The 27,645-nt window shown below is 44.1% G+C and overlaps 1 protein-coding gene across 1 annotated transcript in view; it reads left to right on the top strand.

Annotated features, from left to right (window-relative positions):
* PTPN14 (protein tyrosine phosphatase non-receptor type 14) overlaps positions 1-27,645 on the top strand; it is a 395,238-nt gene that overhangs the window by 134,990 nt on the left and 232,603 nt on the right. Inside the window, exon 3 of the mRNA XM_069233899.1 lies at positions 17,379-17,548. Within this exon, the coding sequence (XP_069090000.1) occupies positions 17,379-17,548 (170 nt within the window). The remainder of the gene's footprint in view (positions 1-17,378; positions 17,549-27,645) is intronic.

Raw genomic sequence — 27,645 nt, forward strand, 5'->3', positions numbered from 1 at the left:
CATCATTTATCAACAACTCGGAGTAGGAGTACAGTAGTAATCAGGTGTCGAAATATAACATCACAATCAAACATCCCCCCGGTAGCATGTAGTGGTATACCCAGCTCAGTGTCGTTCCACCCACCAAGGCATTGCTAACAGAGGTTACTCCCTGCCCCTGTACGCCCCCACCCTTCCCAAATTTTCTTCCATTTCCCTTGGTAACCCCTTCACTCATAGATAACTTTTTCTGCACTAAAACACCAGTCGAGATCTGTTCGCCGTTCTTAAAGACTAGGCGGGGACTCGGTACCCCACAATCACGCTATTTTGCGTTTAGCTACTATTGCTGCTATGGCCAACCATATAGCCTGCTGTTTCGGCCAGTGTTCCTCCCCCACTATTTTCAGTAGGAACAGCCTGGGATCCAGCGGGACTGCCCTTTCCAGCACGTGGGCTGCCTCCCCAGCCACCCCCTGCCAGTAAGTCTGCAACGCGGGGCATGTCCATAGAATGTGGTAGAAGGTGCCTTCTGAACCACATTGCCGCAAGCACTGCGCGGTCTGTGCCCTACCCATCTTATGCAACACCACCCTGGAATAGTATGGCCTGTGTATAATCCGGACCTGGATCAATCTAAACTGTGCTTTGATCACCACGACCCTGGGGCCCTGCCTCGCCTCCCCCCAGGCCTCATCGTTTAATGTACCCTGATCTGCCTCCCATTTGGCCCGTAAGGCTGTCATCGGGTGCGAAGAATTACTCAACAGTTTCTTTTATAATTGAGAAATGGCCTTGGTCTCCAGTGGTTCCGTTAAAAGGTGGTCCTCCAGGGGAGCTGCCTCTGGCAACTGCTTATGCTCCGGCTCAGTGCATGTCGCAGCTGCAGGTACCTAAACTGTTCCGTTCCTGCCATCGCATATTCTTGTTTTAGGACTTCGAACATCACAAGTGCCTGACCCCTCCAGACATCCCCCAGGTGCTCGATCCCCAGAAGGGACCACCTGCGGAATCCACCAAAGGTCTTTAGGTCCCGAGCAGGTCACTACTCCACAGTGAAGTCTGCGCTGTTAAGGTTGATCCCATCCCAAATAATGGGTAGCATCATGCCAAACCTTCACCACTGTTGCAGTGTGTGCCGGCAGTGATCATGAACTCTTGCGAGCATAAAGGGTGGGATCATATCCTCCCTACCCAACATCTGTCTGTCAACCCGAAACGCCGGGTCCTCCTGGTCCGCAAAGGCCCAATCATTAATATTGGCCAGTTGAGTCGCCCAGTAATAGCGAAGGGGATCCGGGATTGCCAGCCCACCCTCATACACCCCAAGCTTCAGTTTCGACAAGGCTACACGGGAACACCCACCATCCCACAACAGTAGTCTGATATCCCGGTCCAAACTCCGGAACATCTCTGCTGGTATATTATAGGGAGTGTTCTGGGAGACGGGGTAGTGTCATTGTTTTGTAGAGGGCTGCTCTACCCATGAGAGAAAGAGGTAACGTCCTCCAATGGGCCACATCACTGTGAAATCTATCAAGCTGAAGTTGGAGGTATTTTTTTGTAGAAAGCACTCCGGATCCCTAGTGACATATATCCCCAGGTATTTGAAACCCTCCACACAGACCGGCATGCTCAGCCCGGGGGCATGAGGGGCGGGCCCCATTCAGGGGGAAGACCAGTGAATTATCGCAGGTTAATCTGGTGACCGGAGTGGTCCCCAAAGATGCGAAAGATCTGCATTATCCTGTCGATGGACCGCCAGGGCTGTGTGACATAAAGAAGAATGTTGTCTGTGTACAGGGAGATACGTTCCTCTCATGTTGCACCCGAGTCTATACTCCAAATCTGCAGATCCTACCGGATCCACTCCGCCAAGGGCTCAAGTGCCAGGGCGAACAAAATGGGAGAGAGTGGGCACCCCTACCGGGTGCCCCTGGGTGGGGGAAAGGGCCGCGACAGCGTGGCGTGGACCCGCTCCCGGGCTACCGGTTCCCGATACAGCAGTCTAATCCACGACAAGAACCACCGACCCATTCCGAACCTTTTGAGGCCCGCAAAAATATACAGCCATTCCACACTGTCGAAGGCCATCCGGGAGTCGAGAGACAGGAGCGCCGCCTGTTCCCTATGTTGGGCTTCCGTCATGTGTAAGACCCTGTAGAGTATCTGTAAGTTCAGAATTGTGGATCTGGACTGCATGAAGCAGGATTGATCTGAGTGGACCAATTTAGCAATAATTACGCGCAGTCTTGCCGCCAGTCCCTTGACCTCAGTATTTAGGAGTGCATTGAATTTAATAAAATAAAGTTTTGTTTTAGGGTTAAGGATAGTTTAAAGTTGGCATTAGAATTAAACCTTTTCGTGAGGTTAGGATTTAGTGTTAAGAATGATGTTATTGCTGGCGTACATGTGGAAGTAGTAGGGTCTAAGTAATATTTTTAGTTCGAGCAAAGCAGCAGGCAAGTGCTGCTTTTCCGACATGTTGGTATTTACCTGGGCTTTTAACCATTCCCACTGTATGCCCATCACTATCACTCGTTTATGGGCATGCCCTTCAAAAATACTTTGTTTGTTGGTAAATGCTTTACATTTGTCCCTCCTTGGGGCGGTTTTGTTATCACCTTGGACATCACCCCTGTTACATGGCTAATTGCACTTTTGCCGACATGTTTGACTGTGCGTGAACTTCTTTTTCCTTTGTGTGCTGCTTCATATGGATGCCATGGCACTTTAAATCGGCTCGCTTATGTGAAACTGTGTTACTTTTCATTTTCAATTTATGTGGCAAGAACAGTCCGGTTAGGAATTTACAACTCTAATAGCTCTAACTTGAACAAATGCGCGCCCAGGCATGGTTCCGTAAGGATCTTGATCCTGTAAGGAAAACCTAGGCACCAATAATGTTTTTCTTTATTACAAACAGCCAAAGTAAAATACAAATTCAATAAGACAAAATTGCTCAGCCCTGAATTGTTAAATGAATACAAAACACAATTAGTGAGAACTGGGACTGGTTGAGCATGTTTTTCGTTTTTCCTTGGACGAGGGTCCTTTTGTCTTTCAGTGGCCGCACTTAGTACAGTTGGCAATCTAGTAATTTTACGTGATGAAAAAATGTATCACCTTTTTAAAAGGGGGACCTAAAAATGTTTAGCCCTTAAACCCCTTCCCCCACCCACCTCTCACCCAAATCCTCATTGGCTCCATCAGAACTGTGCTTCCACAGCTGGTCCGACGAAATTTCCTTTGAAATAGGACATGTCAGGGACTTGAAAGGCTTTCTAGTATACAGTACAGCCAAAATACAGTAATCCAGACCAAATCATTTATACTGTGGCAAAGATAGATTTGTTTTGGTCAGTGGTCTGGTGGCCGGATTGCACGGTGTTTGTTTTCTTTCAAAAGTATTTTTTATAACTTTTAGATGGTGAAAGAGGCGAATATCGAATGTTTTGTTCAAAATTTCGTCTGTTGGCCTTTTCTCTGCCTTGGCTTCACCTCAGGTGTAACTCTGCCTGCACATTCCTGCCCTCGGTTATTTCTTAAACTGGCAGCAGAAACAAAACAACAGAATGCAGCCAAAAATCCTGCCTTCCATGTTCACCTCAGGACAAGAAGCAACACGATCAAGGAAAACATGAACCTCCACTATGAGAGGAATGTGGGCGGGTTGTGCGTTTGTGTTCAGACTCTAACCTTCACAAAGAGTTTATTTTCAAAGGCAAGCGGGGAATCGTTTTGCCTTCCTTATAATAAAACCACCTGGCTACCATGTGTTGCAACCTTGTGCTAAAACGGTGGGCGCCTGATGGAACCCTCGTAGTTTTAAATTACAAAAAAATACAGCGCTGAAACTAACTTTGATTCACATGCGAGATTGCAGTGAATTACCCTAATTAGAAACCAACCTGGGCAAGCATTTAAAACATGTTAATGTAGTGTTCTGCACGTTTCTTTACCCACAGCTATGTTTCTGTAGTAGAATAGGACCTCAGCACTTGTTCTGTTGAAAGATTCCTGTTAGCTACAGCAGAGGTTCTTAACTTTTGGCTGCTGTGGGCCCCACTGAATCATTACTTCAAGACAGGACCCCCAGTGAGTCATTTTTTGGAAGGGGGCCCTTACCCTATGCAATTTCTACGATTTGAACCGCAAAACAATACACAGAAATACAAAAACATGTATAAACCAAGCAAGTGTCCAGAAATTGGAATATTTCGTTTTATTCACAATCACCTTTGCAAAAGTTTTCACATTTTCAGTTTTGCTTCATTATTTGTATATACTTAATTTTGATATTATTTAATTTTCTAATTCAATCGTGGACCCTTTAAAGAGGTCATGTGGACCCCCAGGTGTCCCCAGACCGCATGTTAAAAACCACTGATCTACGTAATTTTCGGTGATGCTTTAAAAATGGTAATTGCCCTATCTAATCAAACTTCACAAATATAGTGTTTACAACAGGTATATTGCATCATTTTAAAGGTCATCGAGAAATGGGAGATTTGGAAAGAAATTACATAAAAAAAATTGGAAAAGCCACTAGCTTGGGCTTCATTTTGAGTCCAGTCTAAAATATAAAAATAACATAAAAGCCTGTAGTAGTGAAAATGCAAAGCACATAGGAATTAACAATGCTAGTAGGTCTTGCCTGTGTAGAGTCTTTCAGCTTTGTCAGTAGTCTTTTTTGAATCCATGTTATGCAGCAGCATTACTGATTTTTTTTTTTAAACTGCTGTGATTGTTTTTGTTCTTGACTTTCAGCCATGATGCAAATTAGCCTAAATATTGGCACATCCAATAGCTCTTGCATAGGTGAGACCTATTGGGTTTGTTATACTACACACTAGGGGCTAGTCAGAATGGTTGTATGTCACTATATCTCATACCTCTACATCAGTGGCCTCCAGGCTTTCTAATGCCACGCCCCCTTCCTCCCCCAGTTGCAAAAATAAAAATCATTGGGTCCCCCTCAGGATTATTTTATAAAGATGGCAATGTTTAAATATGTCTAGACCTATTTAACCATTGCAGTTCAGTATTGTTACTGTTACCTTTTAAAAATGCAATAACATGCTTCTGCTTAAAACAAAGGCCTGTTATCTGTGTAATGTTGCTTTTTGGCCAGAGTCTGGTGCCCCCCCTAGGATCACTTGAGGCTCCCCAGTTTGAAGACATCTGCTCTACACTGAAAGGTACTGCATTGTGGCACTACACCAGAAGTCATATCATCGGAAGTGCCATTATATATTAGTTGGCAAGTTTTTATTTTTTTAAGTAAAATATTCACTAAAAAGAACAACTGTTAAAGTGATACTATAGTTAGATTTTGGAATAGCGTTAAAAAGCCAAAAAACCACTGACCTACTCCAGTTATAGTTTAGTGAACTAACTATAAATTCACCCCTGCAGGGAAGAATTTTCAATTTACTTTCTGTGTCACTTGCTTCCTTCAAGAACTTGGGCAAATTGTAAAAAAAAAAAAAAAAAAAAAATGCCTTTATTTTCAGTAATTACGGAAGAGGACTGTTTCCTAATATATTGCTAGTACAATAATGATTGTGACTTTTTCCATCCTGCCGAGTGAAATGTTAATTATTCGTGGGATTCACAAACCATCCTTCAGCATATTTCACCAGGCCGAAATTTCATATGAAAATGTTTAGGAGTCTTCAAAACATAAACATGTTATCACCATGCATAAGTACATTTGTGTTGACATAGTAGCTAATTACATTACGCACAAACCTCATTGACGTAGTGGTAGATCGATTAAGTGGGTCGGACATAGTGGCAAGTCGATGTAATGACATACATTTGCGCAAGTCTACTCATTTTGGACGGAACGATATTTGGTTGGTCTGACTATATACCTCATGTTTTCTTAGCAGTTATCCCAGAATAGGTCAGAAATGCAAGCAGTCTATAGACGCACATACGAATAAAACCAGGGTTCTGGTTTATTAGCAGGAGTGGGGTTTTAGTGGAATCAATATTTTAACGGGCGATGGAAGATGATGGTTACACGAAATTCTCAAGGTATCATGTGTTGATTACAGTGCAAAGATCTTTTGCACCCACTGTTTCACTTTTTTTTTGGTTTTAAACCTCTATCAGGGAATTCATAATAGTATATCCATCATAAACGCATAATCTCTGTATATCATAAAAAGAATACAATAAGCCTGTTGTAAACATTCCAGTAAACAGTAACATCAAAGAGAAATCAACATTGAAAAAGTTTATAACAAAACGTGTTCTAACTGACATAGCCAAATATAATACAGCTTGAAAGAAATAAGCTCAGGTTGTAAAAACATAAAGGGGAAGGAAGTGAATATGATATGTGAATGCAGTCATCTCTGCTTTAGAGCAATAAGTCCATTAGGACTGCAAACCTAAGATATAAGGTGCAAGCAGGTAAAAGTAACTTTCATTCAATATATTGGTTATGCTAAAATAAATTGTTTTACGTTATGGGGCTTTATTCACTTCATTAAAATTATTGATACCCGTTGGTAATAAACAAGACTTGTTATTAAATGTTGTAACAGATGACCTCAAGTTATGTTTCTTAATAGCAAGTGATGTGTTACATATGCTTTGTCTATCCTAAAACTAAAAACCTACATCATGCCACCAGAACTTGAAATGAACATTTGCAGCTTTCTTCTAATTAGTAATTTGCTGAAAGGCAACTGCAAGTAAGTAATAGATCAATTGATTGATCTTCATAGACTAATCTGTCGACACACTTCCCCAAGAAAATATTTGCCATTTTAAATGGACTAATAATATTAAGTATGACTCTAATGTTTTTTCAAACCTTTTCACAGACATTATTATATATATGTTTGGGAAGGTAAATAACGTTGTAAATCGCTTCTCTTTTTATTGCAAGTCCAACAGTTTTAACGTCAGCGTTCCGTTTCAATAATGCAACCGATTTAAATAACAACCTATTCTAAATAAAATACAATGTTTAAGTAGTAATAACAGCAAGAGGTGACTTGTGAAAATTTCTTCCGCACGTTATTACAAGTAACTTCTAAATCTTCTCATTTTAAGTTCAATGAAATCTTCCTGTTTTAATTGTAACTCAATTACATTAGATGTATGGATTGTGTTTATGTATGTGTTTATGTATGCTTGTTATGTATGCTTTTGGATATTAAAATAGTGTCTGAAGTATCTTGTCCTCTTTTTGGTTTGGGCTACATTCCTCTAATTTAACAGAAAGAGGTCCAGAAATAAACTCTGCTATTAAACTATATGACTTTTTACATTAAGTCATAAGCTTTAATATATTTAGATTTTTTTCAAAAGGGAAAAGTTTATTTTGCTAATAATTGATGTTTACTTGTGAGCCCTTCATCTTTCAACGACTTTCATAATGTTACTTGCTTTTTGATTTTAACTTTTTTGTACTAAGTGGATGAATTAATGAACTACATTTTCTGTTGAGTATCTACTCTATCACTTTGACTGATTCGCAAGGCATTTTGCAAATCATGTTTCATTTGAGGAGTCCTACCATCTTGTTTTCCATCAAGACCAGCTGACGCCGAGTATCGACTGCTAAACACTTAAACCATAGATGCAATAATCATTTTCACTGCTGGTTGACAGCAGATGACCATGAGCCTAGTTGAAGATTTACCCTAGGGTCTTCTGCCAATTTACTGACCTAACTGTCTTGATTGAAATGTTATGGACAAAGCCTGTAAATGGGGTAATGTTGATGAGCAGGAGTCTGAGGCGGGCATTTCTGTCTTACCTTTATTTCAGGAAGCGATGAGCTTCTCTATACTCGTACACATCTTCCATTTACAGGTGTAGGCTGGGACACTGAAGACCAGGGACATGAATTGCAATCTGACCCCTAGCTGGGACATTCACATGAAACCCCAGCTGCTGTACCTGTAGACTCTACTATGACTGGCAGCATCACTTGACAGATACAAGTACTGTACAAGTGTCAGCCACCATTCTACTACCCATCTGCCCAAACGTTATTGCAGTACCATTCATTTAACTGCACCCTCATCGTGGCTGATCTTCTGCAGGTGGACATGTTTGATGATTCACTGGTTTGGTACTACAGAATTCCACGGAGGGCAATGAGACTGATTGTAACTCACCAACGCTGCTGAATGCACCTGATGCACACCACCACTGTAGTCCATCGGCAGGAGAGAATAACCAGGACACAGGGAGGTAACTACATAGCCTTAGGAAAAACGTTTGACCCCTATGGGACAATACTGTGCCAGGATGCACCCCTCCTTGTCTTTGGGGACTCCTTCCCAGCACCATCTTCCAGGGAATGGAGGTGCTGCATGTTCACATCCTCACTGTTCAAACCTCACTGTATGTGAGGTTTCTATGCGCCCTTGTATGCTACACCTACAAAACATTCTACCTAGATCAACCACTTTTTTCCGCGTCTGTGTTATAAATGCGTTTGGTGTGTGTATGCGCACAATAATGCCAGGCTGGAGGTGCACCTTTTTCATTACAGTAAAGTTCGTAAGTGCAGTGAAACAAGCACAATATGTTTAAATTCCCTGTATTCTGTGCTATTCTTTCGTTGGTGTGGATTCCACTACATTCCAGCCCTTCCTGTTGTCATTTATATATTTTTCTGAGAGAATACTCCGCAATCTTTTCCTACTAAATTGGTGTGTTTACTAAATAATTATTCTGATGTTTAACTTGCATGCGGCGTTACTTTCTCCCTCGTCACCTTCATAAATAGTCATTATTCCTTGAGCTGAGGTGTGGCCTTTCTCCATCAGTCCTTGATGTGACATGTTCATCAAGCATCAAAAAGGAAATGTTGTTTGGTTGTGAAATGCAACCTTACCGGATTACTATGCGCACATTTTCTGGTATTAATTGTACTGGTCACACCCCTGCTGGATCCATGCTGTGATAACATCAGATGTGATTTTACACCACCTCGCATGTATGTTACAATATGTATCAAGTCTAGATTTGAGATTGGTGATACCTTAGCTCATGTGGTGTGGAGCAGTTATCTGCTGGAAGTCATTAGTAATGGCAACCGTGGGTGACAGCCCTTTCTTATGGAAGGGAATATATGCACGAGTTTGCCATTCCACCTAACTTAGCATACCCGTACACCCACGCAAGAAAATGTGTGGCATTATCAGATAAACTATCTCCTCCCCATTGTAACATGTTTCAGTGGTATATGTGCACACTTTTAACTGAGCCATGTCCCAAACACCTACCTGTTGAGCGATGTTAAAACTTATGTCAACATTGCTTTGGTTCTTGTTCACCTGTTGCTGTGTAATCTCATGCTACTTCCTCACTTGGTGATTGCTTGCTATGAATGGGGTCTCTGCTTTGCGGCTCTGTACCTGGAAGCATTGCCCTTCATTTGTAATTTTATTCTGTGCTCTTTTATGATATGTCTAAATATCGCCCTGCCTATTTTATTACTTGCCTACGACTCCCCAGTACCGTTTTGAAGACCTTTTTACCGAAGCAGGTCCTGAGATCCACGATCACTGACTGCTAGAATGATCGCTAGTTACAGCTAAGTTACATAAAAAGGGTTCATTAAGGGATAACAGCCCGTGATAAGTTGCACCAACTGAGTGTAGGAAATTGGCAATGGTCTTCTTGTTTTTTAATACATAGTGAGGGTTTCATTCTCTACCTTTTGCAAAGGGGACAGTCAGGAATGGATCATTTATTGGTTCTGTGATTCGTCCTGTGGTGCCCATGTATTCTTTACGCTCTGTCACCTTCGGCTTGGGCAGCCTCCTTATTTATAGCCTTCTCGCGTATAATGCACACTGGGATATGACATTGATTGGGTGCCTTTAATGCAGGGGTTTGGTGTAAAATCTGCAAAATATTTGGCGGTGATGGTATGTTGCTTTTAAAAGCATGGTGTATTCCCTCATTTCCTTCTTTAAAAAAAATATTTTTTATTGAGCAGACTTGTATAAGTTAAAAACATTATACACATCATCAGAGGAAGTGAATACAATACATTATAAAAACCATTAAAAATGAAGTTGTTCTACGCCAGTCTGAGCTAGAAATCAAGGGTTGTGCAAAGTTTGCATTAGAATAATCAAGAGGCTAACGCAGGGATCCAATGAGGTATTGGACATTAAATACCTGGAATATAGTAAAGTGCAGGCATGCTATGAAATCCCAAATACAAACAATTAATCATACATCGTTCATCACAATTTACGTAATAAAAATAAATAGAATATCAGAATTGTTTTTTTTTTTTAACTGAAAAAAACAAGAAGCCTAAAATTTCATAGAAAGCCAAATTCATAGACAGACCAAGTGCCATTGATAGTGAAAACTTGCCACCTATGTAGAATATTAAAACATCTAAAGTACTGTAATATTGTCAAGGCCTCATTCCTAGCTCATACTTAAAGAGTATTCAATTGAAGTATAATATCACAAATGAAAAACCCTAGGAAAGAACGGGGTCATCCGTCTATCCCAGCTAGGGTTAATAAGAAAAAACAGGACCCACTTTTTGGATTAAGTCAAGGTAGTGCCAAGAGACGATGAATTTCTTTAAGCCCCTGACTCATTTGGCATAAACCTCCTCAAACACCTTTGTTCTACACATTTTATTCAGCCATTCATGATATGATGAAACCTTATTAGTTTGCCACAGTTGCAGCATCAAGGAGCGGGCTATGGAAAATGCCGTCGCGTGGGCTCTCATTATCCTAAATGAGACTACTGGATTTCTGGGTAGCAGGGTCGTTCCTGGTGTGGGGGACTGAGTCTTACCCACTTAGAAGGACCTTTGCTACCTTCAATCCGGTTTTGCTCCGGCTAACTAGCAGTGCCTCATCTCTCCCAAGGGGAAGGGATGATTAGGCAGCCGAGCGCATGACATCTATAGAACTTCTCAGGGAAGTCGTGGTCACTCAGGTCCCAACCAGCTCTCTCATTTACCGCATGATCTCATATACAAATGACAAAGACAGTTTAAGTTTTATAGATTGTTTTTAATAAAAAGACTGTATTTTAGATATTAAGGCATGAGCCGCAATAACCAGAACCACACAACACAGTAGGATTGAAATAGTCACTATGAGAGTGAAACATAAAAACAATGCTATCATGGTGTAAATAGATTCTATTCTCTCTCAATAGATTATATTTAGAGCCCAGCATGTTAAGCTATTAGCTTGCCTTTTAGATTCCCTGGGAAACCATCAACCCTCATACCTGAGCAAAGACCTGTGATCTGGTTCAGCATCTGCAACGAGGCAGTCAGCGTCTTGTTGTGGTTCCCTGGTCGGAATCTCCCTCTTACGTGTACTAGGAATAGGAAGTGTTTTTATAACTATCACGCCGGTGTTCTAAGAAACCTCCCTACGTAAGAATGTATACTTTCTACGAACCCTAAAGACTAAATTCCTACCACGTCTATCGGCAATGTACCAGACTGTATCCTTGACTGGAGCACAGAGCGAGCAAGAATGTATTGTTTGAGAACTCTGGTGCTGAAGTAAGCTAAACAGTGTGATAGAAGAAAATAAAACAAGACCGTAGAACTGGCTATTTGAAAAATAACAGTACGAAGCTGAATAAAAAGCATTTAGAGCAAAGTGCACAGAGGCTCTATGCTGCGAGCAAAGGAATAAAATACATCCAGGGCAAAGTGCACGAAGGCCTAAAGCCCAAAGCTAACGCGCAAAGGATACATGAAACTAACCACACTACAATGCGATTGATAAGAATATCTGTCCCCATTTCCTAATTGTAAAGTACTGACCCTGCTTGGTAAGCCCCAACAGTACCAGTTAAGGTTCCAATTCTAATCTGAGGCCGAGGCCCCAACTCAGAAGATAAAAACTACTGCCAGAAATGTGCTAGCATGTTATGAGAATAAAAGAATATGAAGTCAGGCCCCAGCACCCTGCTGCTTACACCGAAAGCAGCAGTCCACGACCAAAGGAAACATTCTGTGAAGGGCTGCTGGAGTATAATAGACCCTCCATTGTGATAAGAACAACATAATTTTAAAGTTTGCCGACCTTTTAAAGACTTATGACCTACTAGCGAAATCATCTGCCAATCCTCCTCCGAAAGGTGATACTGTGTGGCTAACCAAATTTTCTATAAAAAAAAAAAATTAGGCAGATGTTGCTGCACCCTTTGATTGCGTAGTAGTATATACCAATTGCCGATACCCAGAGGTTTGGACCCGAAAAGCAAATGTAAGGCTTGGTGAATATCTTGACTAACTTCCTGATAATGGGACATCAAAAAATGCACAATCTGTTGATAGCCTAGAATTTTATTTTTTTCATTAAAAGCTTATAATCAGCGTTAAGTAAACTAATAGGCCGATATGAATTGACGTCCCTTGGATTCTTACCTTTCTTAAAAAAAATATATATATTGTGAACTTCTTAAAAAGAGAAGGGACTTCACCACCATTCTTTACAAATCTAAACAGATTGGTCAAAAAAGGTACTAGATCAGTTGCAAAAGTTATATAAAATTTGTCCATAAAGCCATCATAGCCACTAGCTTTTCCACTTAGTATGGTGGCAAGAACTTCTTGTGCCTCAGCCTCAGATATGGTAGGGAAAAGCTTTTCAGCCTGAGAATTCAGCAGATGCGGTAATCGCATGAATTGAAAGTGTTGGGATATGCTTGGCTTCGAGGTTGCATAGCTAGTTTCGTATACAGCTTTATAGTGCTGTAAGAAAACTTGGAAGACCTTTGCCTTTTCCAAGACTATTTCTCCTATTGCAGGATTTTGTAATTCCCCCAAAAACACAGCTTCCCACCTCACCCGTGAACCCCAGGCCAAGAATTTCCTGATCGATTGACTCTCTTCATATAATTGCTGGTGGTACAGTTGCAGTGGCCCTGGATCTACTGATTACCTCAACTTTTGCTTAGATCTTTCAGGATAGTTCTCTGTAGGAGGGTAAGGGACACCTCAATACCTATTCTTAATCTGTAGGGCTCTGTCTACTGCAGATTGCAGCCGAGTTATTTGCTCTCTGCGCTCTATGTATTTGCTGTGTCTTATAAGCAATAATCTGACCCCTTACTGCAGCCTTAAAGACTTCCCAGACAGAAAACATTGAGGCCGTGCCCCTATTTAACTGGAAATAGTCCTGGATATTTTGCCTCGTGTTGATGAACCAATCATAATTTGATAGAAATTTCTGGTCCAGCTGCTTCCTTGGCCTTTCACCCCTTGGTGCCTCCAGCACCACTGTGACAGAAACCAACATGATCGGAAAAGAAGTTAGCTCATATATAAGAACCCGTCCTCTTAAGAGGATGGGAAGCTAAAAAAAATCAATGCGTGAGGCAGTGTGGTACTGCTGTGAAAAGCAAGTATACTGACAAATGCCTGGATGGTTGCACCTCAATTGATCGATTATTGAAAATCATGCTTAAGAGTATTCATGACGCTTTTAGAATGGGGCTTGAGTTGTTTAAGTATCCAAGGCTAACTCATGCATGAAGTTAAAATCACCTCCTCTAATTAATGGTCCCACTGCTCCATAGCAATATTATTAATCTGCAGCAATGAATCTGTTTCATCAAAGACGGAGGCACATAAGTCAACCAGATTTAAGGGAACCCCATTTGCAACAACCTTAAGCTATAGCCATCTGTCCTGTGGATCTCTGCTTACATCACTAACCACCTAGTCAAGCCCCTTACCCAACTTAATCGCCACCCCCCTTACTGCAAGATCAGCCGAAGCAAAATAGGCTCCAGGATACTGCTTAGGAATATGGATATTTGGGGAGTTGTTCTTGAGATTGGTTTCTTGTAGAAATAGTACATCCGGGGAACAGTAACCCATCCATCTAATCAGCCCTCCATATTTCTGTCTATTTGACACGCCATTTACATTGCAGGATATAAATCTGATTTCACATCCCATTACAAAGGTACCTCTTGCTGGCTGGTAATGCCCCTGCATCGCTCCTCTCACAAAGTTAACTCTTGCTTGCTAATGATGTCCCTGTATCACTCACTCCCAACAGTGTAAACCCTGCTTCAAGCCTGCTCAATTTACTACACCAAACCCCACCCAAAAAATCTGAAAACCCTTGAGTGACCCCAAAAACACCCAAATCCTCTGAGGCAGGGGAGATTGCCCACAATACCCTCCTCCTCGATTCCCCAAGAAACCAGGGGGTAATGACTTTGCACCCAACTGCACACATGAAACGTACAAACACCCACCGCCCAAGCATGGATCAAATATTGAAGATATCAATGAAAGAAAATAGAAGAGAGAGAAAAAAGAAGGAATGCATTCATTATGCATTATTAATTACGTATTCAAAATCTTCTGCAAAAACTCCTGAGGCTCTCCAAGGCTAGGGAACACATGGAACTGCCCCATTACCAACACTTTCAGCTTCTGCTGTTGCACTATGGATGTCTGGGCACCCTGTGCTCTTGATGAATCTAGCATTTTTCCAATATCTCTTCTACCACGATCCGCTGAATCAAATCAAATCAAAAAACATTTATAAAGCGCGCTACTCACCCGTGAGGGTCTCAAGGCGCTAGGGGGAGGGAGTTGCTGCTGCTTAAAGAGCCAGGTCTTGAGTTGCCTCCGGAATGCGAGGTGGTCCTGGGTGGTCCTGAGGTTGGTGGGGAGGGAATTCCATGTCTTGGCCGCCAGGAAGGAGAAGGATTTCCCACCTGCCGTGGTGCGGCGGGAAATCCTGGGTGAATTTTCTGAGCTGAAGCTGACATGTCAGAAAAAATGCAGCAATGAAGTGTCTCCAGAATTGAAAACTGTTTTCTCTCAATTGCTGCGGCCAAAATTAGCTCTTTAGTTTGATAATCTGAGAATTTGACCAATATGGTACATGGAAATTTTGAGCTAGGAGAACGTCGGGCCGGAACTTGATGAGCCCTTTTTATAGTTAAGTCCCCAGAATACTCAGGCAGCATTGTTGTTTTATTAAACGAGTCCACCCATTTGGGGGTGATTGTCCCTCTCACTCCACCGGTACTCTCACTATGTGCAAGTTAGTGCATCGCGTGTGGTTTTCTAGCTCCTTGCTCATGTTTTCCAAGAGACATCTTGGCTTTTGAAATTGGCGAACTTCTTTCTGCATAGTGACAACTTTATCTTCAGGTTCAGATATCCTGGACTCTGCTTCCTTCAGTCTTTCTGGAAGTTGTGATGTACATTCTTCAATTTTAGACTGTCTCTCATACAGTGATTTCAAATGCCTGTGAGGCCCTTAATTCCCTGATCTCAGCCAAAATTGTATTAAGCATGCCTTTAACATCCTAGTCAAAACTGGCTCCAAACTCCCCCAACCTCCTGCTTCTGTTCGTGCTGCTGACCCTGCTGCTTTGAGGACTGCGATCCTTCAGCGGTCTCAGACCAAAGGACATCGTGCAAGCTTCAGTCTGATTCTACGCTAGATGACAGTGATAGACTCTGAACAGATGGTGCAACAAGGGCAGAACCAGAGCCTGGCAGGGATAGTGGTATCTGAGTCTCTGACAGAGCTCCAATAGTGGTAGATTGTTCTAAACTGGACACTGCGATTTGCCCGGGCAGCAGCCGACTTTGCTTGCATCTCCTTGCCCTCTTAGCCCCAGAGTAGGAGAAGAGTTTGAAATGTCAGTAGCCATAGTCTAGGAGTGCAGCTTCCTCTTACATTAATGGAGTTTTTGCAGAACATCTAAGCACAGTTCCTTGTCCACCCCAGACCACATGAAGAGCTGCTTGAGTTTTAGCCAATATGCTCTGCTTCTCCTCTACTTCTGCTTTGCAATTACTGCAACGCAATAAAGTTACAATAGAACTGCAACAGCTGTCAGCTTGCTAAGCAGCAAACAGAGGCAATAATCTACCTTACCCCGACTCCTCACGGCTAGCAGTACCCACTTCTGACTGCCAGCAAACACCATTGAGAAAAAAGCCCATGAAGGGCAGCATGACTAAATTTTCAGCGTCCCTAGCCCGTCTGACTTCGTCACACACCCTCCAGCGTTCAGCTCCAGCTTCTCCCTAATCATGCATGAGGACAGTACTTCTTGCTGCGCTACATGAGCTTCAGCGTCTCCGAGGGATTAATTGTGCACCGTCTCTGGCTCGTTACGGTCACACTAGATACACCCCATAGTCCTCTCTGCCATAAATGGGCAGCCTCTGCAGACTCCAACGCCCCCCTCCACTTCACAAAACCTTCATCAGCAGGTCCTGTTGCAGCATCTTAAGCCCGGACTGCAGTGATGGGGAGGGGCTGGAGATCATGTGCTAGCCACAGAACATGTGGGCTACACCTGCCGACACCATCCCAAATTTCCTTCAACTATAAACCCAGAAGCTTTCAATACATTGTTGTTTTCTGACTGCCAGGGGCCCTTGTTGGTTTTTGCATCTCCTGGCCTAGAACGTGCTAGATTGACAATTTGTATGTTTGTCAGATTAGGTATTTCTGCTGGATTTTGCGATACTTCTATTTTTGGGACTTAATGCAACTCTGAAGAGAGTGAATCAATTTAACTGATAAACATTGGGCACTGCAGTCTTCTGCTGCCTTATTTATTAATACAAGGGGCAAGCCTTAAGTTCCTGGATTATCTTCACACATCAGTCCTAAATATGAACAGTTGCACAGAAGGTTCTGTTGGAATGGTACTTAGTATTGGATCATTTGGAGTAAAAGACACCCTGGCGTTGGCTATCCCCTGAGGCAGATGTACATTATCTAAAGGCCGCTGTGCAAGGGTGATGATTACAGTTACAAGAAAAGTCCTGCTTGTTTTTTTAATTAAGTGCTTTCATTTAAAGGTATGTTGTTGCTACACAATAAAAATAAAATCTTTTCAGATTTTATTCATGACTTCAGCCAGGCATTTAAGTTTGAGCTTGATGGATGAAGCCTCTGACCTCCCATAATTTGCTTTGCACTAAGAAAAACAGTTTTTTTTCTCCTGGGTGCCTGGGTTGCAATACTTCATCTGGCTCTTCCCTGCAAATTGTGTGATACTGAGCAAATCACATACTCATCCTCTGCCTGAAATTGTAAATACGACCTGTAACCCCTAAATTAATCTACATCATATTGCTACTCCGCTTGGTTTGCATGATTGAAATATATGTAAATATCAGTTATGTCAATGAGCCACTTTACTTTGCATTATGCCGATCATTTGATTGTGAAACTGAAGGAATAGTAGTGGTCATGGATTACCTGTTCCTTTTAATTGATACAAATGGCTGTGCTCTGCTCGTTGTGGAAAATACCGCAGAGTTTTGTGGCCTATGCTAAAAAATAATGGTTTCTCTGGGTATTCTTTGATGTAATGGAATAAAACTGTTGACTGCTATTTCCCATTTTCTTCTCCAGACACTTTACTTTGGCCTCTGGTTCTTCAGCAAGGCCCACCATCAGCGCTGGGTAGATCTGCAAAAACCTCTCAAGAAGCAGCTCGACAAATTTGCCAACGAATACTTGCTTTTTTTTGGTGTCATGTTCTATGTGCCTAATGTTTCCCATCTGCAACAAGAGAGTACCAGGTGTGTATACCAATTTTTTGATACTGCTTACTGTTCATTCCTTAGATAAAAGGCTCATAGATTGAGTGACTGGCTGCTGGAGTGATTTTTATCACAAAGCGAATTTAGAATACAATTTTTTTAGGAAGTTGGTTGAAATTTATTACAAAACAGTTGTCATTTTGCAGTCTGCCTGCTTGTTGTGTCAGCCTGTGTGTTTAAGGGAGTGGCAAAATATATAAACAAATCAAGCTTCTCAATATGGTACATTTACCAAACTAGTCTACGTAGGTAGCCTACCTATTTTAAATACTTCACAGCTGTGCTTTCCTTTGCATTATTATGGATAAATATGAGTACTGAGCAAATCCCTTTGAAATAACCTCTTCTCCTATTTCTGGTGATGTATATTCCCTCCTTGACTCCTATTTCTGGTCATGTATATTCCCTCCCTGACCCTTTTTCTCTCTCCACTCAGAACACCATGTTATCCATGAGAGTGATGCTTAAGATTAGATAACTATGTAATGCTGTGTTTCAAATTTTGTATACTGATATCTGATTAACATTACAATACTGTAATGGCCTGTATTATCGTTATTGTGGGATATATTAATAGAAAAATTGACAATATGCCTACCTCGTTTTCTGATATCATAAATATTAATAAAAATATATGTTTTTTAATAAAAGGAAAAGAAATCACACAAAATACTGGGATGATGTAGTGTGGGATTTGGTGGGTGTGCACCACCATGTTGTTTTCTCACAGAAATAATGATTTAACAGATGTGGATCTCTGACTGACGAATGATAGCAAGATGTTACAGAAATGTGCAATACACCACACTACAATCCTACTATAATTTAGTTTCTTATTCCTTCCTTACGTTGTTATTGCAGTGATTTAGAGTCTTTTTTTTTTATTGGGGGAAAAAAGAATAGTCAACCATTATTAGCGACATTCAAAATCAGTTGTCTGTATGTAGCTGACACCATTACACCAGTCATCACCTTCTGCTTTATCCCTTTCACATCTAGGCGGTACTTCTTTGGAGTGTTATGAAGCAGACATTACACTCTCGTTTCTCATACTTCTTTACCGTGATTGCGCAATTTTTTAAAATTGTGATAATGTTCTAATAATCCTAGCACTGTAACATCCAAATGTCAAAATCTCTCACTTGAGATAAAATATAATTTCCATTCCAATTGTTAAATTTCTTTGTTTGACATAGCAGCCACACTGTTATCATTGATGTGAGTGAGTGCAATGTTAGGGTTATGGTTGATATTATGTCCATTTTTATTACTCCGTTTCTTAACTAATAATCCAGCTATTCAGAATTTGTTCATATTACAAAAAGTGAACATACTAAGAACTAAAAAAAATAAAAAAATAAATAATCTGTTGTCTCGTTTCTGAATGCTGTGGAATCATGTCTATAAGTTTAAATACCTTTTTGCACATAAAAATCACCGCTTGATTTAACACTACATGTGCTTGAACAGTATTCTTGAATTATATTAATTTTTGAACCAGTCTTTTTTTCTAACTTGTACCCCATTTGAATTGAACATTGATTAATTTTTCTTGTCCTCCTGTTATTTTTAATCACAGCATTATATTATTAGTGAATTCAGCTTTTCTTTTGACTAAGCACCCAGTATAGAGACATATTTGGCATTTCCATAGCTAAATTAAGGCCCTTTTCCACATATGTATGTAGACATAAAATTAATGTTCCGAACGTTAGTTTGTTCCCTTTCCTTTTGTAAGGCTTCATCTTGAAAATTCCAACAAATTTTATTTTGCAAAGTTGTTAATTAAGTTGTGTAGAGTTAGACATGCACCACAGTTGGATTTTTAGTGTGACACCTATATGTTCCTTGTAGAACTCCTCTGAGAGGTTTACTGTCAACCTTACATTGAATGTGCACATACAAGTAATTACTTGTGTACAAAAGGTTGTATTGCAATTTATAACCTCTCTCATTTGATGTTCTCCTTAATAATATTTGGTAGGTCACTGATAGGTGGGGGGCTTCTGCTTGTGTATATGTAAGACATTAATTCAGAGTTTTCAGCTGTATGGAGCATGGGTTTCATGGGTTCTATTTAAGGAGAACCCATAGCTATCAAGTCATAGACAGTAAAACTTGGGCTGCAATGGGCCCCTCACGGCAATGGGCCAATGTGCTTCAGTGTATATAGTTCTATAATAAGTGTAGGGGGTGGCTTTGAGTAGCCAGTGGAAGGACACTGTTCAATCACTCTTCCTTGATTCCATTTGAGCTAGTATTGTACACCTGTCTCTGCAGATTCCAGTATTTCAGACTGCAGCACTGGGCTTGGCATGGTTAATTGTGTAGGGAATTTTAAACTTCTGATAAAAGGGGAGGAAAGCTAGGAGAAGTATGGGCCATATGTACAAATCCATTTTGTGGTTGTACACCTGTGATTGACAAAATCACAGGGCCTGTGACCACAAATTGGCTTTGTACTAGCTAATACACTCATTGTACGAATCAGAACAGCATTTTAGACTTGCAGAATGGATTTACCCATTCTTAATCACAGTTAGGAACTGGCTTGAAAGGGGTGTCTCCTCCTAATTGTGATTTGGAATTGTATGTATTAATGGTTTGTGACTGCACTTGTGGTTACAAATAATTGAATTGTTACTGGCTCCTCAAAGGAGGTGGTAACAGATTAGCAAAATTGAAACTGTCCTTATTTACCAGTCTCCCCTTTGGGAATCGTATTGGATTACCTGGGGGTATGTAGGGTGGGAGGGAGGAGAAAGCCCAGTAGTACAAAGGACCTCTGCGTACTTCGCCTTCGTTGTGTTCCTAAACATGATTTTAGACGGTCTGCTTAAAAAAAGTTTCTCATTTGGCAGTACAAACACAGGGATTGTTGTCAGCTGTTCCTTCAAGAACACCATCCTTATATTAAATGGTGACCTGCCTAATTAACATTCATTAGGAAGGTTGTTCTGCCTGCTGCTACTATTGGAAATTGTGATGCGAATGATTTATACATGAATTGCATAGCACAAAGTTGGTGCACAATTTGTAACCACTCTTTTGCAACCAGTCTTTTCTTACAACAGGTCCAAACTCCTCAGTCATTATGTTTCCAAATGGGGCTAGTCATCTGAACTTGGTTTCAGTGGCAGCCGGCAGCTTTAGGAGGGAGGGAGGGGGGCGGGCGGGACACACACACACTCACTCGTTCTTTCACACACAGACACGCACGCACATCCATTAACAACACTCATACCATTCAAACATGCACGCACGCACCAAACATTCATTTTAAAAGATCGCACGCACTCATTCTTTTACACACACACACACACACACACACACACACACACACACACACACACACACACACACACACACACACACACACACACACACACACACACACACACACACACACACACACACACACACACACACACACACACACACACACACACACACACACACACACACACACACACACACACACACACACACACAACCCCCCCCCCCCCCCCCCCCACTCCCCCCCCCACTCCCTTCAGCTTCCAGGTCCCAGGAGGGTTGGGACTGCTGCCTTCCCTCATTGGCTGACCTTAGGTCAGCCAATGAGGGAAGGCAGCAGTCCCAGCCTCGTCACAGAGTAGGATGGGGTCAGTGAGACTGCTGACCCCACCCCACTCTGTGACGAAGTGTCACTGATTGACACTCGCCCAGGGCACTTCAGGGCTTAAACCTGAAGCGCCCAGGGAGAGTGTCAATTAGTGACGCTTTCCTCGTCACCCAGGGGAGGGCCTCGAGGCACCTTTGCTGAGCCGAGGAGGTCACGCTCACAGGAGCTGTGACCTCCTCAGCCCAGCAAAGTTCAGCTCAGGCAGCCAGGAGTCTGCGCAAATCACGCATGTCTGCTCCTGGCTGCCTGAGCTGAACATGGAGAGTGTCTATCAGGCTGACCTTTGTTCAGCCTGACTGACACTCTTCATGAGGGCAAAAGGTGGGGGAGGCGTGGCCCCTCTGCCCTAAAGGACAGGCCGCCACTGCTTGGTTTACACTATTTGCATTGGCCCTTATCCTCTAGTAGTGAGTGTTTAACTGTTTTTGTTCTGCTGAAGTGTATGTGTAGTTTGAGAAAACCTGAAAGGAAGGTGAACACATGAGTCTTTAGCTAGAACATTAGACTTTTTTTTTAAATGGAAAAACCTTATTGATTTAACTTGCCAAGCATCAGCCATATACAGTACATTTCGGAGTATAAGAGAGTCATTCCGTTTCTCCCTGCCACCACAAGACACACCTCAACCAGAACTAACAAAACAAAACGTCTTGCAGAATGCTCGCACGGAAAAAACTAACCCATCAGTCCATTGTAATCCCACCATTTACCTCACACCTTTAGAAATTTTTAAGGGCAACCTCTAACTTTGTAAATCAGTTCTTCATGTTTCCCACACCAACCCATGCCCCTCCTCCAAGGGGAGGCTATGCATGGGATGTCCAGTGGTGAGGTATGTTGTGTTTGGCATGCAGGATACGCAATCCAGTCACTGACCTAGCACTGCAGATGCCACCCGCATCCTCCATAATACCCAGGAAAGCAAGACAATAGGGGTCCCAGTGACTATCAAAAGGATCCCCAGGAGGGTTTTCCAATGGGATTGTATGATAGGGCATCTCCACACCATATAAAAAAAGTCACCAGGTGTAGCATGACACTTGTGGCACTCCGAGGAGTCCCCGCCCGCCAAAACCGCATGGGTGTTGGGTAAGCCTGATAGAGTAACTTGAACTGCACCAATCATAGTCTCGCTGACATCGTCTATGTGAATGGGGCTATACATGCATCCCTCCAGTTGGCCTTGTCCAACTCGCCACCTCTGCCCTCCCATCTCTGCCTCAGGGTCTCAAGTGTCTCGAGGAAGTGTATCACCAACAAGCATTAAATATAGGACACCCTACCCTTGCCCATGTGACCCATTAGGAGCTTACATTCTAGAGGGCTGTATTCCCGTACGTCCTGTAGCACAGAACGGTAAGTGGAGTGGGCATGTTGGAGCTGCCAGTTTTGGAAAAAACTGGGAGGACGGCATGCTGAAGTCAGTTTTAAGGTCCTCAAAGGGCCTTATGTGGTCTCCTCTCCAGATGTCCCCCAATTTTGAAATCCCTATGCTGTCCCACCCACAAAATCCCTCCAGTGACGCCATTTGACCCAACCATTTTCCGCCCTACTGTGGAGTCTCCTGAGTAAACCTATGATGCCACGCAGTCCAACGAAGCACTGCCTGCCATGCACGTAACACCACTTGAGTAACCTCAGGAAGCCCATCAGGAATAGGGTCTCCATAGAGGATCACCATTACCTTGTCAAGCCTGAGAGGGCCGATTCCCCACTATATGCTGGTTTGTTCCCTCCCTCTGTGCAGCCAATCATTAATAGGGAGGAGCTGGGCCGCCCCAGTAATAAAGCCTTACGTCAGCCATGGCTAGGGCACTGTTGTATGCCGCTCTGGTTCATTTTCGGAAGGCCACCCTTGACGGGCCTCCTACCCAAATGAACATTCTCCCCATTCCCCTGTATGCTATCAAACCACGCCTGAGGGATAAGTTCTGGATAGTTCTGCAGGACAGAAAGAAGTCTTGGTAGAATCTGAATTTTAAAGAGTGCCTCTCTGCCCATGACGTCCAGAGGAAGAGCAGCCCAGCACTTCATGTCCTCCCGGGCCTTGCACATCATGGAGCCCAAACTCCGGCTCCAGGTAAGGCCTGGCTCCCAGTAAATGTGAGTCCTCAAATAATGGAAGCTGATTTGTCTGATTGGGATCTGATTTTGCCAGTCTTAGTCTTGATGATCTCTCTGTAGTGGGACCAGTAGAGACTTGCTCCAATTGATGCCTAGGCCTGACGCCTCTCTATAGAGCTGTAGTATCGGGAGGACCCTGAGGCCAGTGTCGGCTGGTCGGGACATGAACAACAGCACATCATCCGCATACAGGGCGATTCGGCCCTCCTGTGCAAGACCCCAGTCAAAGCCCCAAATGTACTTGTTGAATCTCACCCCTGTCAACAAGGGTTCAATAACCAAGACAAACAGTAGCAGGGAGAGTGGGCATTCCTGACAGGTGCCCTGCCGGACCCAGAACTCATGTGACAACACACCATTGAGACGTACTCTAGAGGTCGGTTGCACATACAGGACCCTGACATAAGAGCGGAATCGCTCCCCAAAGCCCATGTGGCTCAGTGTATCCTCCAGAGGGGGCCAAGCAACATTGTGGAAGGCCTTCTTAAAGCCGATTTTAAAAGGAGAGCCGCTGGGCCTGCCAGTCCCTTAATTCAGGACATGGCCACCGACACCCGTTCGATACAATGTCTGGTGCTGTGGCTCAAGATTAACGCTTATTGGTCCGGGTGTATGAGAGAGGAGATAGCAGTCAGGAGCCCTTTGGCCAAGATTTTAGCATAGATCTTGACTTTGCTATTGAGAAGGGAGATCAGCCTGAAGGCAGCATAAGAGGAGGGCTGCCGACCGGGTTTGGGCAGCACTACTATTGTGGCGTGATCACCATGCCATGCCATGCCATGCCAAACATCTCTAGGAGGGGTGTGGAGTTGTCAATGCTGAACTTATGGTAAAACTCCATTGGGTACCCGTCGGGTCCTGGTGTTTTGCTGGGATTGAAGTCCAACAAGGCTGTTCCAATCTCCTCCATGTAATAGCACTCTTCAGCCCCTCTCTCTGTGAGGCTGACAAATGAGGCTATGGTAACTCTGCAACCAAGGGACACTCTAGTTCCTGGGCCTGGCAAGGTTTGGGCGCGGACAGGTCCTCATAATATTTAGCAAACACTTCTGCATTGTCTGAGGATTTCATGCCCCATTCCCTGGAGTCCCTACAAATCCGGGGAGTAATGCGAGATGCATCTTGGTGCGTGGCCAGCCAATGGAGCAGTTTGTTCGACTTGTCCCTCCATTCAGAAACACGTCGCGTCGAGGCTATCCTGCACTTTTGGGATTCATTGAGACTAAGCTGATGGAGAGATTGTCTATTGAGCTCTAGTTGGCACCTGTCAGTATCAGTAAGGATGTGAGGTACTGCTTGGTCGTGTGCCAGGATAGAAGATTATAAGTCAGTGATCTGAGACAGTTTATCATGTTCAACGCCCTGCACATAGGAATGAGCTACCCCCCTCATCTACGCATTGTAGTTTCCCACAGAATGCCCACTGATTCTACAGAACCCTCATTTAAGCCAAGAAAATTAGTAATTTCAGTACTGGGGACTTCAACCAAATTCTCATCCTCAAGGAACCAGGCATTCAGGCGCCAGAACGGGTGGTCTCCCCCAGGAGGTGTACCAAAACAAATCATGACAGGAGCGTGGTCGGACAGCTCGTGCGGCAATACTTTGGCCCCGGTGTATCGGGCAAGGTTCTCCCACCGGTAGGTTCATGTAATCAATGCTGGACATGGACCTGTGACCCGCAGAGGCATTGGTGTACCCCTGGTTCCACGAACGACAGACGTCTGTGATCCATGCTAGGCTCTGTCCACACTGTTGAGTTCCTCCCTTCGGGCTAAATCAGTCTCTGTTCGCCATAATATCATTGAAGTGCCCAGCTATAATAGTCCTCCTTGGGAGAAGCTAAAGTCAACTCCCTGACAACCACCATTGTGGAGTGGCGCAGGGTGGACGGGACATAGAGGTTGACAATATTGTGGACAATGCCTTCCATGGTGCCCTGTATTATACGGTACCTGAGGTGGCTGAGCAGGTCAATAAAGTTAAAACAAAACAATATAACAAGAAAAATACACCCCCACCCCACAACTCCCCCTCTCTATGTTTCTTCCTGGAAGAAGCCTCTGTTGCCCATTCCCAACAGAACCATAGAACTAACTATGAACCTCAGGGTGAGATAGTAAGCAGGCGTTCTGCTGGGGCCCCGCCCACTACCCCTGACCATCCACGTGAAAAGAATGTCTAAGGATATAGCGGTGCTGTCGTGCATGCAGTATTCAGACACCATTGGAACAGTCAACCAGAGGGCTTGGGGGCAGATTGATCCATTACTGGTCAGGCCTCTGAGGCCCCGATCTGATCACCACTGTCCCCTCATCCATCTGAGTCAGAGGCCGCATCCTCTTCCTCAGACCCCACCAGCTGCCGGTGAGACCTCTACCGCCACCGGGAGCTGAGGGGTGGTTTCGGGGCACGGTTCGTTGCCCGCGGCGAGTCTGAAGGGCCCCATGGGGGCATGTACTTAGCCTTCAGTGGGGGCCGCTCAGTCAGTCATGTCCAAGCATCCCTTGGGGAGTCAAAGAAGACAGTCTTGGACTGGTGGATGATCCGTTATTTGGGTAGGTACAGCAGCATGTAAGAGATATGCATAAAGTGGAGTTTTGCCTTGACTCGGTCAAAGTATTTCCGCATGGTCTGCACCATATGAGTGTAGGTAGGAAGAATTAAGATGCGGCTCGATTGAAACAAAATTTCTTTGGCAAGATGAGCTCCTTGAAGAATTGCATTGCGGTCCTTATAATTAAAAAAATGTGCCGAGGAGGGGTCCCTGGGTGTGGGGGACTTTTGGGCCAGGGAGAGGTGCGCTATTTCAGTGGCAAAGCAAGTGAAAAGACTGTCGGGTGCAAGCCAAGACTTGAACTAGTGCTCCAGAAAGTCCTCTGGAGACTGCCCCTTTGTGTCCTCCGGGAAGCCTACAAAGCGCGAATGATTGCGCTTAGCGGTGTCCTCCACATCTTCTGTGCTGTCTTGCAGGTGTTTTGCATCTTGAGCCAAGCGGGTCATTTCGGATGAGAGGTGCTTGACTTTGTCTTCTACAGTTGAGTTCCTGGATTTTGCTTCTGCAACCATTTCCACATTCTGGCGCAAATCCTGGCACAGCAAAGAAATATCTGCACCCACCTCCCTATTTTTGTTTCCAGGGTGGCCTTGGAATTAGCAGTAGCTTGAAGACTGACGTATATTTTGCCACCAGGTGTAGAACCATCCTGATCTCCCCCCCATGCTCCCCATGCACGTCCAACAACGGACGTGTACCTGTCCATTTTGGCTTGACCGGGCTGTCCTTTGCCACGACCCATGGCGCTGCACCGATGGCGGATCAAGCAGCGGGAACAGCTATGACTAACGGATCACTGCCCTCTCGTCGTGTTGACACTGGGGAGGTTCTTGCCCATTCCCTACACCCCTCTTCCCCCACAGTGAATACCGGTAGGGGCCAAACCGCTTGCACCAGGGGGCCTGGGCAGCACGAGCAGTTGGATCTAAGTGGAGTGCGGCACAGCACCTGGCACCAGGAGTCTGGAAGGAACAGGCAGCCGATGGTAAGGGAAGGGTCCTCAAGTGGGCCTGGGCACCAGGTGCTCAACCCAGACAGGGCCCAACCAGACCCCAGCAGCCATGTCCACCCTTGCGACCCAACATGAAGCAGGAGGGGCTCTTCAGCCAGCCAAATCAGTTCTCAGAATATGAGTGTGGGGCCAAGTCCAGTGTGCGCACCTCCCAGCAGTCCGGCAGGGACCATCAATACCAGCCTCCCTCAACTGGGCGTCCCCGCCAGACCCCGGTCATCAGGACACATTCCAGCCCCCATGCACAGGACAAGTAAAGCAAAATACTCAATGGGGGGCCCAGTGCCTGATGCACTGTTCCTGCAGGCAAGTTAGCCCTGTCCTAATCACTCGATGAAGCACCCCTGTTTCCAGCTCCTCCTTTGCCCCCACAATGCCACCTCTGCCGCTCCAGGACCAGCGTCCAAAACCAGGATCACGCCGGGCCCGAATCGGCCCCTGAGTTTCCTTCAACAGGGCTGCCATCTGTGTCTGAGACATCCAGAGGCAGGTGGCCTGCTCCGCCACCCCTTCTGGGTCCCAGAGAGGGGCCGTATCTCTCTGGCCGCTCAGCGCTGCCCGGGACAGCCGCTCACTGCCTGAGGCACTGGGAATTTGAGGCAGGTGGCATCCGGGGCCACAAGCTGCTGCTATCAGGCAGACTGGGCCTGAAAGAGCCAGGTCAGGTGCAGTCCACCTTCTTGGGCACTGCGCCTCCCGGGCAGCCTGTGGGTCTGGCA

Source organism: Pleurodeles waltl, chromosome 5 (assembly GCF_031143425.1).
Source record: "Pleurodeles waltl isolate 20211129_DDA chromosome 5, aPleWal1.hap1.20221129, whole genome shotgun sequence".
Classification (NCBI taxonomy): Eukaryota; Metazoa; Chordata; class Amphibia; order Caudata; family Salamandridae; genus Pleurodeles; species Pleurodeles waltl.